This window comes from Rutidosis leptorrhynchoides, chromosome 1, assembly GCF_046630445.1.
Source record: "Rutidosis leptorrhynchoides isolate AG116_Rl617_1_P2 chromosome 1, CSIRO_AGI_Rlap_v1, whole genome shotgun sequence".
NCBI classification, from domain to species: domain Eukaryota; kingdom Viridiplantae; phylum Streptophyta; class Magnoliopsida; order Asterales; family Asteraceae; genus Rutidosis; species Rutidosis leptorrhynchoides.
The window spans coordinates 1,759,807-1,777,613 of NC_092333.1; the positions used below are offsets into that span (position 1 = coordinate 1,759,807).

General features: G+C 32.2%; 1 protein-coding gene across 1 annotated transcript; it reads left to right on the forward strand.

The window, feature by feature from the left end:
• The first annotated feature begins 14,385 nt into the window (after positions 1 to 14,385).
• LOC139855265 (protein HIGH CHLOROPHYLL FLUORESCENCE PHENOTYPE 244, chloroplastic) lies at positions 14,386 to 17,386 on the forward strand. The gene is made up of 8 exons (XM_071844503.1): positions 14,386 to 14,685; positions 15,239 to 15,468; positions 15,570 to 15,668; positions 15,780 to 15,974; positions 16,308 to 16,400; positions 16,579 to 16,674; positions 16,793 to 16,933; positions 17,031 to 17,386. Exons 1-8 carry the CDS (start codon positions 14,526 to 14,528, stop codon positions 17,205 to 17,207), a joined length of 1,191 nt encoding a protein of 396 aa, XP_071700604.1. The 5' UTR covers positions 14,386 to 14,525; the 3' UTR covers positions 17,208 to 17,386.
• The last annotated feature ends 421 nt before the right edge of the window (positions 17,387 to 17,807 follow it).

A 17,807-nucleotide genomic window follows, 5' to 3' on the forward strand; every position in this document is an offset into this window, starting at 1 on the left:
AGACTACTAACTTAAGGATTTCGAAACGAGACATATATGTAACGATTATCGTTGTAACGACATTTAAATGTATATATATCATATTAAGATATATTAATATATCATAATATCATGATAATATAATAATTTAACATCTCATTAGATATAATAAACAATGGGTTAATAACATTAATTGAGATCGTTAACTTAAAGGTTTCAAAACAACACTTACATGTAACGACTAACGATGACTTAACGACTCAGTTAAAATGTATATACATGTAGTGTATTTAGATGTATTAAAATACTTTTGGAAGACTTCAAGACATATATCAAAACACTCATACTTAACGAAAATGGTTACAGTTACTTTCCCATTCTTTTCTTTCATCAAGAATTCTAGTCGTATTCTTACCCGTATTATACACAGCTTCAAAGCGTACTTACTATGGGTATATACCAATAGGAACTAGTGTAGTGACCCGAACTTTTCCATGTTTATATATATTAATTGAGATTGATATTTACATGATTAAATGTTTCCAACATGTTAAGCAATCAAACTTGTTAAGACTTGATTAATTGAAATAGGTTTCATATAGACAATTGACCACCCAAGTTGACCGGTGATTCACGAACGTTAAAACTTGTAAAAACTATATGATGACATATATATAGTTATATATATAGTTAACATGATATTATGATAAGTAAACATATCATTAAGTATATTAACAATGAACTACATATGTAAAAACAAGACTACTAACTTAATGATTTTGAAACGAGACATATATGTAACGATTATCGTTGTAACGACATTTAATGTATATATATCATATTAAGAGATATTCGTACATCATAATATCATGATAATATAATAATTTAAAATCTCTTTTTATATTATAAACATTGGGTTAACAACATTTAACAAGATCGTTAACCTAAAGGTTTCAAAACAACATTTACATGTAACGACTAACGATGACTTAACGACTCAGTTAAAATGTATATACATGTAGTGTTTTAATATGTATTCATACACTTTTGAAAGACTTCAATACACTTATCAAAATACTTCTACTTAACAAAAATGCTTACAATTACATCCTCGTTCAGTTTCATCAACAATTCTACTCGTATGCACCCGTATTCGTACTCGTACAATACACAGCTTTTAGATGTATGTACTATTGGTATATACACTCCAATGATCAGCTCTTAGCAGCCCATGTGAGTCACCTAACACATGTGGGAACCATCATTTGGCAACTAGCATGAAATATCTCATAAAATTACAAAAATATGAGTAATCATTCATGACTTATGTACATGAAAACAAAATTACATATCCTTTATATCTAATCCATACACCAACGACCAAAAATACCTACAAACACTTTCATTCTTCAATTTTCTTCATCTAATTGATCTCTCTCAAGTTCTATCTTCAAGTTCTAAGTGTTATTCATAAATTCCAAAAGTTCTAGTTTCATAAAATCAAGAATACTTTCAAGTTTGCTAGCTCACTTCCAATCTTGTAAGGTGATCATCCAACCTCAAGAAATCTTTGTTTCTTACAGTAGGTTATCATTCTAATACAAGGTAATAATCATATTCAAACTTTGGTTCAATTTCTATAACTATAACAATCTTATTTCAAGTGATGATCTTACTTGAACTTGTTTTCGTGTCATGATTCTGCTTCAAGAACTTCGAGCCATCCAAGGATCCATTGAAGCTAGATCCATTTTTTTCTTTTCCAGTAGGTTTATCCAAGGAAATTAAGGTAGTAATGATGTTCATAACATCATTCGATTCATACATATAAAGCTATCTTATTCGAAGGTTTAAACTTGTAATCACTAGAACATAGTTTAGTTAATTCTAAACTTGTTCGCAAACAAAAGTTAATCCTTCTAAATTGACTTTTAAAATCAACTAAACACATGTTCTATATCTATATGATATGCTAACTTAATGATTTAAAACCTGGAAACACGAAAAACACCGTAAAACCGGATTTACGCCGTCGTAGTAACACCACGGGCTGTTTTGGGTTAGTTAATTAAAAACTATGATAAACTATGATTTAAAAGTTGTTATTCTGAGAAAATGATTTTTATTATGAACATGAAACTATATCCAAAAATTATGGTTAAACTCAAAGTGGAAGTATGTTTTCTAAAATGGTCATCTAGACGTCGTTCTTTCGACTGAAATGACTACCTTTACAAAAACAACTTGTAACTTATTTTTCCGACTATAAACCTATACTTTTTCTGTTTAGATTCATAAAATAGAGTTCAATATGAAACCATAGCAATTTGATTCACTCAAAACGGATTTAAAATGAAGAAGTTATGGGTAAAACAAGATTGGATAATTTTTCTCATTTTAGCTACGTGAAAATTGGTAACAAATCTATTCCAACCATAACTTAATCAACTTGTATTGTATATTATGTAATCTTGAGATACCATAGACACGTATACAATGTTTCGACCTATCATGTCGACACATCTATATATATTTCGGAACAACCATAGACACTCTATATGTGAATGTTGGAGTTAGCTATACAGGGTTGAGGTTGATTCCAAAATATATATAGTTTGAGTTGTGATCAATACTGAGATACGTATACACTGGGTCGTGGATTGATTCAAGATAATATTTATCGATTTATTTCTGTACATCTAACTGTGGACAACTAGTTGTAGGTTACTAACGAGGACAGCTGACTTAATAAACTTAAAACATCAAAATATATTAAAAGTGTTGTAAATATATTTTGAACATACTTTGATATATATGTATATATTGTTATAGGTTCGTGAATCAACCAGTGGCCAAGTCTTACTTCCCGACGAAGTAAAAATCTGTGAAAGTGAGTTATAGTCCCACTTTTAAAATCTAATATTTTTGGGATGAGAATACATGCAGGTTTTATAAATGATTTACAAAATAGACACAAGTACGTGAAACTACATTCTATGGTTGAATTATCGAAATCGAATATGCCCCTTTTTATTAAGTCTGGTAATCTAAGAATTAGGGAACAGACACCCTAATTGACGCGAATCCTAAAGATAGATCTATTGGGCCTAACAAACCCCATCCAAAGTACCGGATGCTTTAGTACTTCGAAATTTATATCATATCCGAAGGGTGTCCCGGAATGATGGGGATATTCTTATATATGCATCTTGTTATTGTCGGTTACCAGGTGTTCACCATATGAATGATTTTTATCTCTATGTATGGGATGTGTATTGAAATATGAAATCTTGTGGTCTATTGTTACGATTTGATATATATAGGTTAAACCTATAACTCACCAACATTTTTGTTGACGTTTAAAGCATGTTTACTCTCAGGTGAATACTAAGAGCTTCCGCTGTTGCATACTAAAATAAGGACAAGATTTGGAGTCCATGTTTGTATGATATTGTGTAAAAACTGCATTCAAGAAATTGATTTCGATGTAACATATTTGTATTGTAAACCATTATGTAATGGTCGTGTGTAAACAGGATATTTTAGATTATCATTATTTGATAATCTACGTAAAGCTTTTTAAACATTTATTTATGAAATAAAGGTTATGGTTTGTTTTAAAAATGAATGCAGTCTTTGAAAAACGTCTCATATAGAGGTCAAAACCTCGCAACGAAATCAATTAATATGGAACGTTTTTAATCAATAAGAACGGGACATTTCAACTAGCATGGGATTCCACTCTTGATTATGTCATGTATGACTAATCAATTTTAACTTCTACCATGAGCTAGTTAACTAACTAGAACTCCTTTTAACCCCACTCACCACTCACCAATTACCACTCATCATTCACTCCATTTCACTTCCAATTCTCTTTCTAATTCTCTCTCAACACACACACACACACACACTATTATGAACGTATTTTTCCAGTAGTTAATCATCATCTTCATCAAAAATCACTTCAAGAATCAAGCTATAATCATCATAGGAAGAACACTTCAAGAACACTTCAAAAATCCCTTCAAGTTTACTAATTTACTTCCAAGCTTTCTAATCCATTCCAAGTAATCATCTAAGATCAAGAAACCTTTGTTATATACAGTAGGTTATCTTTCTTATTCAAGGTAATATTCATATTCAAACTTTGATTCAATTTCTATAACTATAAACTATCTTAATTCGAGTAAAAATCTTACTTGAACTTGTTTTTGTGTCATGATCCTACTTCAAGAACTTTTAAGCCATCCAAGATCCTTTGAAGCTAGATCATTTCTTATCACTTCTAGTAGGTTTACCTACTAAACTTGAGGTAGTAATGATGTTCATAACATCATTCGATTCATATATATAAAACTATCTTATTCGAAGGTTTAAACTCGTAATCACTAGAACATAGTTTAGTTAATTCTAAACTTGTTCGCAAACAAAAGTTAATCCTTCTAACTTGACTTTTAAAATTAACTAAACACATGTTCTATATCTATATGATATGCTAACTTAATGATTTAAAACCTGGAAACACGAAAAACACCGTAAAACCGGATTTACGCCGTCGTAGTAACACCGCGGGCTGTTTTGGGTTAGTTAATTAAAAACTATGATAAACTTTAATTTAAAAGTTGTTATTCTGAGAAAATGATTTTTATTATGAACATGAAACTATATCCAAAAATTATGGTTAAACTCAAAGTGGAAGTATGTTTTCTAAAATGGTCATCTAGACGTCGTTCTTTCGACTGAAATGACTACCTTTACAAAAACGACTTGTAACTTTTTTTCCGACTATAAACCTATACTTTTTCTGTTTAGATTCATAAAATAGAGTTCAATATGAAACCATAGCAATTTGATTCACTCAAAATGGATTTAAAATGAAGAAGTTATGGGTAAAACAAGATTGGATAATTTTTCTCATTTTAGCTACGTGAAAATTGGTAACAAATCTATTCCAACCATAACTTTATCAACTTGTATTGTATATTATGTAATCTTGAGATACCATAGACACGTATACAATGTTTCGACCTATCATGTCGACACATCTATATATATTTCGGAACAACCATAGACACTCTATATGTGAATGTTGGAGTTAGCTATACAGGGTTGAGGTTGATTCCAAAATATATATAGTTTGAGTTGTGATCAATACTGAGATACGTATACACTGGGTCGTGGATTGATTCAAGATAATATTTATCGATTTATTTCTGTACATCTAACTGTGGACAACTAGTTGTAGGTTACTAACGAGGACAGCTGACTTAATAAACTTAAAACATCAAAATATATTAAAAGTGTTGTAAATATATTTTGAACATACTTTAATATATATGTATATATTGTTATAGGTTCGTGAATCAACAGTGGCCAAGTCTTACTTCTCGACGAAGTAAAAAAATCTGTGAAAGTGAGTTATAGTCCCACTTTTAAAATCTAATATTTTTGGGATGAGAATACATGCAGGTTTTATAAATGATTTACAAAATAGACACAAGTACGTGAAACTACATTCTATGGTTGAATTATCGAAATCGAATATGCCCCTTTTTATTAAGTCTGGTAATCTAAGAATTAGGGAAGAGACACCCTAATTAACGCGAATCCTAAAGATAGATCTATTGGGCCTAACAAACCCCATCCAAAGTACCGGATGCTTTAGTACTTCGAAATTTATATCATATCCGAAGGGTGTCCCGGAATGATGGGGATATTCTTATATATGCATCTTGTTAATGTCGGTTACCAGGTGTTCACCATATGAATGATTTTTATCTCTATGTATGGGATGTGTATTGAATATGAAATCTTGTGGTCTATTATTATGATTTGATATATATAGGTTAAACCTATAACTCACCAACATTTTTGTTGACGTTTTAAGCATGTTTATTCTCAGGTGATTATTAAGAGCTTCCTCTGTCGCATACTTAAGTAAGGACGAGATTTGGAGTCCATACTTGTATGATATTGTGTAAAAACTGCATTCAAGAAATGTATTTTGCTGTAACATATTTGTATTGTAAACCATTATGTAATGGTCGTGTGTAAACAGGATATTTTAGATTATCATTATTTGATAATCTATGTAAAGCTTTTTAAAACCTTTATCTATGAAATAAAGGTTATGGTTTGTTTTAAAAATGAATGCAGTCTTTGAAAAACGTCTCATATAGAGGTCAAAACCTCGCAAAGAAATCAATTAATATGGAACGTTTTTAATCAATAAGAACGGGACATTTCATGTGGTGCTTAAGGCATGCCGGGAAATGCTACACTAAAAGAACAATAACCATATGTAACTACATACTAACAACCATAAACACATCTAAACATACATATCTACATACATACATACACCCCACATCCATCCGTATATACATACATACATACCTACATCCGAACCGAAACATACCTAAAACATACATATATGGAACGTACCCGCGTACATACACACACACACATACATACATACACCCCTTCACGAATACCTACATACACATACATACATATGAAAACATACGAGCATACATCCATAAAGATACATAGATGCTACCATATATGTACACATACAAACAAACGTAAACATACATACCCAGAAACATACGTACTTAGACATGCATGCATCCATACCCTAAACCCTAAACATGCGTACATAAAAACACATACATCCATACATACACCAACATACCCGCACACACCAAGGATACCATTGATTCCGTAAGTTGAAATACTTGATTTGTAAATCATGAATGAAATATGAATATAGCACTCACTTGCTATGATTGATCTATTACCGTTTGAGATATTACTTACAAAGTTATTGCATTTTGATACCATTAGTTCTTATAGTTAATCAATTAATTCTCCTTCAATCCAGTGTATTGCAGTTTTGAAATTTCATAAGCATATTAGTAAACATTTTTGAATATGAGAGCATTATGACTAATTTTTTAATACTTATTAACTAATAGAGCACAAATAATGCGGCGTTTGTTCCCACTATTACTCTTTATTGTCACCACAAACACATGTAGTGCGTTTGTGGTCAAAATTAATTCAGGCGTATGTCAATGTGGCGATTGTTGATTCGTTGAGGATTATTTCTCTCTCACTTTTTATTGTTTAGCTTTCATACGCTAATCAGATATTACCACATGATTAACATTCTACAACCCTCTCCAACAACCTTCTCTACTACAAACCCGCTTCCCACCATCATTGTCATATTAGCACTATAATCCAAAAAAACCTCTTATCTACTGGACCTCAACATCACTTTTATCTACATCACTTTTATCTATCTAAGACCACTCTCAACGGCTCGTGTGTAACATCCCGCGTTTTTCCGTTAAATTTATTTTTAACACTGTCTTTTTTTTATTATTATAATATCTTTCGTTATTTAAAATTCGTAACTTTCGTTGACTAACGTTCATAATATTTCCGTTATTTAATTATAACATCACTCATTTACTCGAGCGTTTTCAAAATATCCGTTCGATAAAATCCCGCACCCGCTTCTAAACTCGAGGGACTAAAATTGACACGGGGCAAACTAGTTGACTAGGTCAACTAGTCCACCCCAATCACCACCATTCAATCATCTCCATCTCTCTCTCTTTCTCTCTAGCAAGAACACACACACAAACACCCAATTCAATCATTCATCATCTAAATTCGATCTAGGAGGCTTACAACAAAACAAATTACATATTTGGAATCCTCTCTTCATCCTCTACAATTTGATACCAACTTCATCTCGTTTGGGTAACATTTCTAAAACTCTAGATTTCTCTAAATTCTTGTTTTTGATTTGAAATGGTGTTAGTTAGTGTCTATGGCTCGTGTCTAGCATGAATATATGATTTACTTGCTCGATTTGTTGTTTTGAGTAACTAGTTTGAACATTTGAAATGGGTTTGCTTAATCTTGCATTTTGGAAGATTAAATGTTGTTTGATTGTTAAAGTTCATGTTTTAATTGTGTTACTAGTATCACTAGCTTCGTTTTGATGCGTAGGTTGATTAAGAAAACTTCAAACACACGATTATTGATTTTTGTGAATTTTGGTTAGGGTTTGATAGACTTTGAAATGAACTTTCGATGCGTTGAATGCTTGTTAATGTTGTTAGTAAGTGTTTAGATGCATTGTATGCTTAATTACCTTCGGAACGGCATATCGTATGTGTAAATTGGATTCCCGAATCATAAAATACGTTTTACGAACTTGAAACTTTGAAAATAAACCCTTCTTGATCAATTGACGAGTTTTCGGTTATTGTAATTGATGTTTTTGCTTGTGAAAGGTAGTTAATTGTATTCCTTGTCAAAGGAGCTTTCCAATGATATAAGATGCGTATTCTAAGTGTTTACGGTTTGCGTTTTGTGCTAAATTGAATTTTGGATCAAGACTTGAACTTTTAAAACTGACCAGGTACCAGGCCACGCCTAATGTCGCGGCGCGACATCTCTGGCCGCGGCGCGGCAATAGCCGTGTTTGGGTTCTGACCTACTTTGTCAAATTTCGAAAAATGTTTGCTATGCTACGCACCTCCGATTAACATGTAACTTGGCCAACATGCTCATATATGACTTCTAAGCTTAGAAAAATAGTTCGGGACCCGACCCGAACGTGTTGACTTTTCGTTGACTTTGACCAAGTTTGACTTTTAGTCAAACTTAACCAAACTTTTATGCAATCGTTCTAACATGCTTTTATACGTGATTCTTGCATGAAACTTGACAACATGATTCACATGCTATACTATTCGAGTCGTAACGAGCCATAAGACTAATTGAACACATTTCGCTCGACCTTGTGTCGTAACCGGTTAATTGATACAACTTACTTGTTTAGGTCAAGGCTAAGCAACATTCATGCACACGTTTACTTTGTGAAGTACATTTATACTCGTGCACTCGAGGTGAGATCATAGTCCCACCTTTTCAACAACTTTTTATACTTTTAAATTGTGGGCTGAGAAACATATACTTTGTTACATTTTGTACTACTTACTTTTATACTTTGAACACAAGTACAAGGAAAACAAACATTCCACAGCGAGTTAGAACAAAAATCCTCAATTCGATTATCATTAGTTACACTTGCAGGGTGTAAGCGAGAACTTATATTGTGTGGCCATACGGGTTTGACAAACCCTCATTACGGACGGTTCGCTACCGTCTACGGATGAAATATATTTTCGAGAAACAGTATATGTTCTAACACTATTGTGATGGGGTTCTATGGAAGGAAACGTTAAGTCTTGATAATTGGGTGCTCGCGAACAATACTTTTGAAATGCAAACGATTATGATAATCAACGTTATGGGAATACTAAATCTTGTGGTTCAAAAACAACGTTTATTACAAACACCTATGATTTCACCAACGTTTTTCGTTGACAGTTTTCTATATGTTTCTCAGGTTCATACTTGGCTATTTGATACATGCTTCCGCGTACACTCATACTTGCTTGGAGTCGAGCATACATGCATACACTCTGATTTCTTGCTTGGGGTCAAGCATATATACATACATACGCTAGGGATAGCACTTTTGGATTCAAACTTTTGTTTACATACTTACGCTATTTATAGCAACTGTGTTTTTCAACTTATATTATGTCGCAAGTTATTTCATTTATACTTTATGACTTTTGTAAACTTAAACTTGTTGTCGATCCGTTTGGTGAACTAAACTTTGCAAGTCATGCACGTTTCAAATGAATGCGACATAATTTTGGTCAAACGAGTCTCATATAGGGACTACGACCACGCAACGGGACCTAAGTTAACGGCGCCGTCAATAACGGTTTTGGTCGGGTCGTTACATCGTGGTTGAGGCCGCCATTGAGAGTGTGAATGAATGGCGACGATAATAGCAAACATTTCTTGATCCGCCGTTCGATGACCGTTAACCATTTATTCGTTGGATGAAAATGTGGAACACGGACGAAATGGTCTCAAACGGCTTCATTTTCAAATTTCTAACGGATATATTTATATTTTTAACACTTTTATTTATATATACCCTAACAACTATCTCTTTTTCACCAACATTAACTCATATCTTTTATCAAACTCCATCTCAACTTCATCATCTCCATCAACTTCATCATCATGTTTTCCAACAAAAAAAATCAAAAACAAAAACAAAAATCACAAAATATGACCATCGATGACGAAGAGTGGCAGTCGGTCCTCCACAACACGCTTCTTCAATCTCAACATTCTAACCCAAACCCCCAACATCAAGGTCGATTGAATATGCAACATCAACCTCTCATGGGCTCGTCATCTAACACTCAATATACTCATTATCCTGTACTAAACAATTGGCCCGTGAATCCACTTTCCTTACCTCATTACATCAATAACCCGCAGTGTCAATCTCAACCAAATCAATATAACCAACCTCAAACACCTTAATATAACCAACCTTAAACACCTCAATATAACCAACCTCAAACACCTCAATATAGCCAACCTCTAAGCCCTTACATACCGACGTTTGACACACCACCCGAAGAAGTAGAAGAACTCGAAGCAGTCCAAGAAACACAACTCGAACCTGATCATGTAGAAGAAACAGAAGAAGCAGTCGCGACCAAGAAAGGAAAAAAGGTTAAGGTTTTGTGGTCGGGCGAGGAAAGTAGGATTTTGGCCGAGTGTTGGATGCGCACTACTCTAAATCCCGAAATCGGAAATTCTCAAACATATAGTTCTTTTTGGGGGAGCGTCCGAGAAGATTACAACTCTCAAGTAAGGGAACAAAGGCGCATGGATCAAATAACGGGCAAGTGGAGCAAGATGAACAAAGACATCAAGTTGTTTATCGATCTTTATAATAAACTTGTTACTCATTGGCCAAGTGGACACAACGACGCGGATATCATTGTGCAAGTTAAGAAGGCGTTTCGTGAACAACAAAAAAGAGCCTTCGTGTATGAAGAAGCATGGAGGGTCGTTAAAGATTGTCCTCAATTTTTAACATTTCAAAGTGTGGTGACCGCCAAACGTCGACTAACCGAGCCTGACCCTATCAATTTGGGAGATGCCGACCAGACTCCGACTCTGACTCCGACTCCGAACCCGCCAATCAATTTGGAGAATTTATTTCGAGGTCCACCAATCCGCCGTCCGGTGGGTCGTGCAAAGAGTCAAAAGAGTTCTTGTTTGTCGGATGCGGCATCTCGTTGTTCTTCGGATGATGCTAGATCATTTATTTATGAGACTGCAAATGCTATGTGTGAGACGATGAGGGTGATAAAGGAGGAGGCTGAAAAAAGGACAAAAAAGTATGAGGAGCAAGTCGATACTCAAGTGATGTTGGAAAGTTTGAAGCTTCTATCTCAACCGTTGTGTTCCGACATTCCACCCGAGCAATACGAGTTGTTGATGCGAGCAAGGAGTAACATAACGAAGAAGTATGCAAGAAAGTTTACCGATGACAATTAGTGTTATACTTTGATGTATCGTTTTTCATATTTGATGTAATCGTTTTTTAATTCAATAAAATGTTTTTCTGTTTGACGTAAATATTTGACAAACAATAATAATAATAATAATAATAATAATAATAATAATAATAATAATAATAATAATAATAATAATAATAATAATAATAATAATAATAATAATAATAATAATAATACAAATAATAATTCATAATTTTTTTATATATAATACAAGTATCTATATATATCTATAGTAATTGAGTCCTAGAATCATAAGTATGGTTTATTAAATACGTTTAATTCAATAAATTTACCCACGTAATTTAATAGACTGGTAAAAAAGGTTAAAATTATTATGGTAAAAATGTAAACAAAAAAAAAAACCATATTAAATAAAAATGTCATAAATAAATTTTAAGTAATTAATAATCAATAAATATAAAAACCTTTCATTTTCTAAGTAATGTAAGTTATTTTTTAGCCTATAAATAAATAAATATATATATATATATATATATATATATATATATATATATATATACATATATATATATATATATATATATATATATATATATATATATATATATATATATATATATATATATATATATAGACTCCAAATGTCATAAATATGCTCATTAATCCAACTCAATTATTATTATTTTTTACTCAATATACCCACTTAACAACATGGTAAAAGTTTATAATTTTATTATCTCTCTCTCTCTCTCTATATATATATATATATATATATATATATATATATATATATATATATATATATATATATATATATATATATATATATATATATATATATATATATATATATATATATTTGAGTCCTAGAAAATTATGTTATAATAAATAGAATTAACTAAATAAAAAAAATAGTAAAGTAAAAAATTATAAATTATTTATGAATATAATGATTATTAAATTATTAAATACGTATCATTTATGAATAACTTAGCTCTTGATTTTCATAAGTATGAATTACCTCTTGCATTTATCATCATAGTAAAAAAGTTAAAAATAAAATCTACTATACTAATAAATTTATAGACTTATAGATAAATTTATATTATCATAGTTAAAAAGTTTTAAAACTAATCTACCAATTTTAATAAATATATTCAAATATATAGACTTAAAGATAGATTTATATCAACATTCATAGCATATTACCGTTTATAATTGGGTAATTAAGTAGATATAATCCTAAAACTAAAGAATTGGTATAGGTGAATTGTAGTTTATCATCTTTCATCATTAAGCTATTAACATAATGAAAATGTAAATAATGAAATAATAGTATTATCTATGACATAAATTAAATTTGTTAAATATTTATTAAGCTAATTAGTTTCTTTTATTTTTCATTTTATTAAATATCTAACTTTTAACCTTTCATTTTTCCTGTAATAAATAGATAAGTTTCAAGTTTCAAACCTTTCATTTTTTTTATAATAAATATATTAGTTTTAATCTTTTCATTTTCTTATATTAAATAGCTAACTATTTTGATACATTGTTATCTATAAATACTCATTTTCATTTGTGAAATATTCATTTTTCATTTCAAAGTTAGTCATACTTTGCAATTGAAGTAATTGATAAAGTTTTATAGACGTTAGTTATTCATCATCATCGTCATCATGAATGATTTGTTCTTTCAATGTCAAACATCCATCCATCACATTATATATATATATATATATATATATATATATATATATATATATATATATATATATATATATATATATATATATATATATTTCATTCAAATGTAATTGGTGTGGAATGAATTTTTATCTTCTTTGATAATTCTTAGAATTCACTTAAAAATGTACATTTGATTTGTATGTAGTTTTATTAATATATGTATATATGAGTGTACTTTCTTTGATAGTTGTTTTTATATTTTTTGATGGTTGCTAACTCTTGTTCACTAACGATTCGATACATAAATTTTAAAATATTAAAATTTGAAGCAAGTCGTGCAACGCACGGGCATTGCCCACTAGTAATTAATAATAATTAAGTTTTATTATTAAATATTGAAAGTGGGACTAAGTTGGGGTAAGTCATGAATGTTAGCAGTTAGTGGTTGGTTAGTGATGAAAAAAAAGTACTGATGTGGCGCTGATGTGTCAGTAAGTGATCACATGACAGTATGTCATGGATGAGAATGGTCTAAGGCCACTTCCTATCGTAACTAAACTATTCATCCTCTTGCTTTTCAAAAAAAAAAAAAAAAAAAAATTCATCCTCTTAACATTCCACATCAGCGCCACATCAACAACAATATCCTATAACTAACTCATAACTAAACAATCCCTATCATAGCTAAAACAATACTCCTCTTAATATATAATGTACAAGCAATAAAGCATCAAGTCCAATAATAAAAAGCCACTGGGACTCACAATTCCTATAAACCTAAACTCTTCCATTAAATCCATGGTGAGTGCGGGTAACTAACGCGGTAACTAAGCTGTGCTTATGGTTCATTACGGGTAATTACGGGTAATGAGCGTGTAATGACGGATAATGGAATCATATGGAGTGTTAGGCCACTCCCTATCGTAACTAAACTATTCATGCTCTTAACGTTCCACATCAGCGCCACATCAATATCAATATCTTATAACTAACTCATAACTAAACACTCCCTATCATGGCTAAAACAATACTCCTCTTAATATATAATGTACAAGCAATAAAGCATCAAGTCCAACAATAAAAAGGCACTGAGACCCACAATTTCTATAACTAACCAAAACTCTTCCATTAAATTCATGGTGAGTGCGGGTAACTAAGCCGTGCCTATGATTTATTACGGGTAATTACAGTTAATGAGCCGTGAGAGGGAGTGGTCCAAGTGGATGGATGGAACGTTAACTTCCGGATAGATATAGTGCAATATATGTGAGAGAAGAAATCGTAATCCAATTTGGAGGGGGTGACGTGGAATCACTCGCATCTCACTCTCCATTTCTTCCCCCCTCTCGCTTTTTAATTTTTCTCCACACATAATCATTCATACGCGCAATCACCATAGAGGTAGATATGGCATCCACCACAATTCAGGCACGCTTTTCTTACACTCAGTTACTGGAGGTTAACCGGAACAGTTATCAGATCACCACCGCCAATTCACTGACGTGGAGCCGTGCCGTCTCTCCTGACCGCCTTCTGTCCGCTGTGTATCATTCTTCCCAGCTTATAGGTTTTATTACTCCTATATACTCATTTTTAAGTATTTATTAGCTATTAGTACTACTATTTCATTTATTATCAAGTATTAGTGGTTCCGATGAATTGGAGATTGCTCGGGTTCAAAGGAGAAGAAGGATCGTTTATATATGAAGAAATGTGATTTATTGGGTTTTAATTCGCCCTACATTCTTTATATTGATGATTAAGATATAGAGGTTGTAAGCTTTCTAGTTGGAACCTTTGTAATTTTGTTTTTGTGCTTTTCTAGCTCCTTGCTGGTCACTGGTTTTTAAGATATTTCACCGTTTAAAAAAAAAAAAGAAAGAAAGAAAAGATTACATATCATATATGTTTTTACTTTTAAGGGCTATCGGTTAGTTTTAGAGTGGTAACTGATATGTTTGAGTCTATGCATGTTGGAATTGATAAGATATTGTTGGTAAAAATGTCCTAACTAAATTGTATTGTATCCATGTTTTCAAGTATATGAGCTTGATTTGAAATTTTTGCTGATATTCATTCATGTTGATGACTGAAACTAATAATGATAATAATAATAATAGGAGTTGGAGGGGGTGTGAAACCAGTGATTACGTGTAATGCCGGGGCAGCAAATTTAGCACCAGGAACACCAATAAGAGCAACGAGCATAATGGTTATTGGAGCTACTGGAACTTTAGGGAGACAGGTGGTGAGAAGGGCACTGGATGAGGGATATGATGTGCGTTGCCTTGTCAGACCAAGACCTGCCCCTGCTGATTTTCTTCGTGATTGGGGTGCCACCGTCGTCAATGTAACCAACCTTGTTATATTTGATTGATAATGTACTAGGGAGGGAGGGAGTACGTACGTATTTGTTTTTCCTGAGTTTAATTTGATTGGTTTCATGTGCAGGGAGACTTGACGAAACCTGAAACAATACCAGCAACATTGGTTGGAGTTCATACTATCATTGATTGTGCCACCGGGCGTCCAGAGGAGCCCATAAAAACCGTACGTTTTTTTTTTTTTTTTTTTGTCACTAGGTGCTTAATAATTACGATACCACATAGTTTCTTTCAAATCACCCCTAATATTTTTAATTTTATTGTTTCATTTTATTAGGTAGATTGGGAAGGGAAGGTAGCTCTTATACAGTGTGCTAAAGCAATGGGAATTCAAAAGTATGTATTCTTTTCAATTCACAATTGTGACAAGCATCCTGAAGTTCCATTGATGGAGATCAAGTATTGTACCGAGAAGTTTCTTAAGGACTCTGGCATCAACCATGTTGTCATCCGCTTATGTGGTTTCATGCAGGTACTACAACACAACAACTCTACCTCACCTTCTCTCCTCTCCTATAAGCAGATTGAAATCAGACCAATGTCCAACAAAGTTGACGAATGGCAAGTCGATTCTAATATTTTATTGTAATGCTCTTCATCATCATCATAGAAATTTGTACATACATCTGAATAATTGACATTCGTGGAAATATTTTATCTCTAAACAAGACCATCAATCAGTTATATGGAGGTGGTAACTCGAAATATGTCATGTTATATTAGTGTATTTCTTTTACTAATTGGCTCTAAAGATTGGAAGAGAAAGTGATGCAGTATTTAATTATTTAATTAATTTATTTCGTAGGGGCTGATTGGGCAATACGCTGTCCCTATATTAGAAGAGAAATCTGTATGGGGAACAGATGCTCCAACACGGATAGCTTATATGGATACCCAGGTAGGTAGTTATATGTGTTTTTTAATCTTATTATTATTGTTATGAATAAAGCCTCCTGTACATTGTAAAACAATAACAAGTGACATTATTATTATTATTATTATTATTATTATTATTATTATTATTATTATTATTATTATTATTATTATTATTATTATTATTATTATTATTATTCCAGGATATAGCTCGTTTAACATTCATTGCATTGCGAAGTGAAAAGGTAAATGGGAAACTTCTTACATTTGCCGGGCCTCGTGCATGGACAACCCAAGAGGTAAATTACCCTTAAATATATTAGCTTCATGTGTGTATGTTATGTATAATGTGGCAGTTGAAGTCATTTAATTAGAAGTGTTCCTGACACTAACTCAAGCTTGTGACTTACTTAAAAGGTGATAACATTGTGTGAGAGGCTAGCTGGACAAGATGCAAACGTGACAACAGTACCCGTTTCTGTTTTGAAATTCACTAAGCAGCTAACTCGTTGTTTTGAGTGGACAAATGACGTTGCAGACAGATTAGCATTTTCAGAGGTGCGTGTGTACTCCCATAATCTCCCATCCCATTGTAGGTACGTAAAGGGCTGACATTTGCGTCCCGCTAACTCAGCTCATTGGTTATTGTTTGCAGATTCTGACAAGTGATACTGTATTCTCGGTACCAATGAACGAGACATACCAGCTTCTGGGAGTGGATCAGAAAGATATTATTACATTGGAGAAATATTTGCAGGATTACTTTACAAACATATTAAAGAAGTTGAAGGACCTCAAGGCACAATCCAAGCAAAGTGACTTCTACATATAAACTACAGAGTAATTATTAATCATCTTTTTGTGTTGTTTGTACATGAACCAAGCAAAGCTGTTTTCTTATTCAAATTAAAGGCCACATATTACTTGCACTTTGTAACAAGCCATAAAAGGGGTTCATTTTTTATTTTTTTTTTGTATATTTTAATTTTAATTTAATTTTCTTGTTCTGTATGTTGTCGGGTCATGCTTGCCAACAGAAGAACGAAGATGTTCAGTAAGTCACATACTATACTATACCATTTCATGAAGACCAACCACGTATTAATTTTGTCTCTAACTTGTGAAATGCAAAGTAGCAAACTCGCTCCAAAAAGACTCCCTCCCAAACTAAAGCCTAAGAGCAATTAAGGTAAACAACACAAGTCTAAAGCTTATCAACTATCATCAAATTAATTAATGATTGAGCATTTCTAAAACCCAACCCAAGAGACTTCATCTTAGATTAACAATCAGTATATTAAGAATTGATGAAAAACACAGTTACTTAGAGACACGTAAAACCAATCATGTCAATGTCAATATTCATAGCTATACACTAATCATATAGAAATTAATGATACCGCAACCCGCATGCGCAATACATACGTATGCG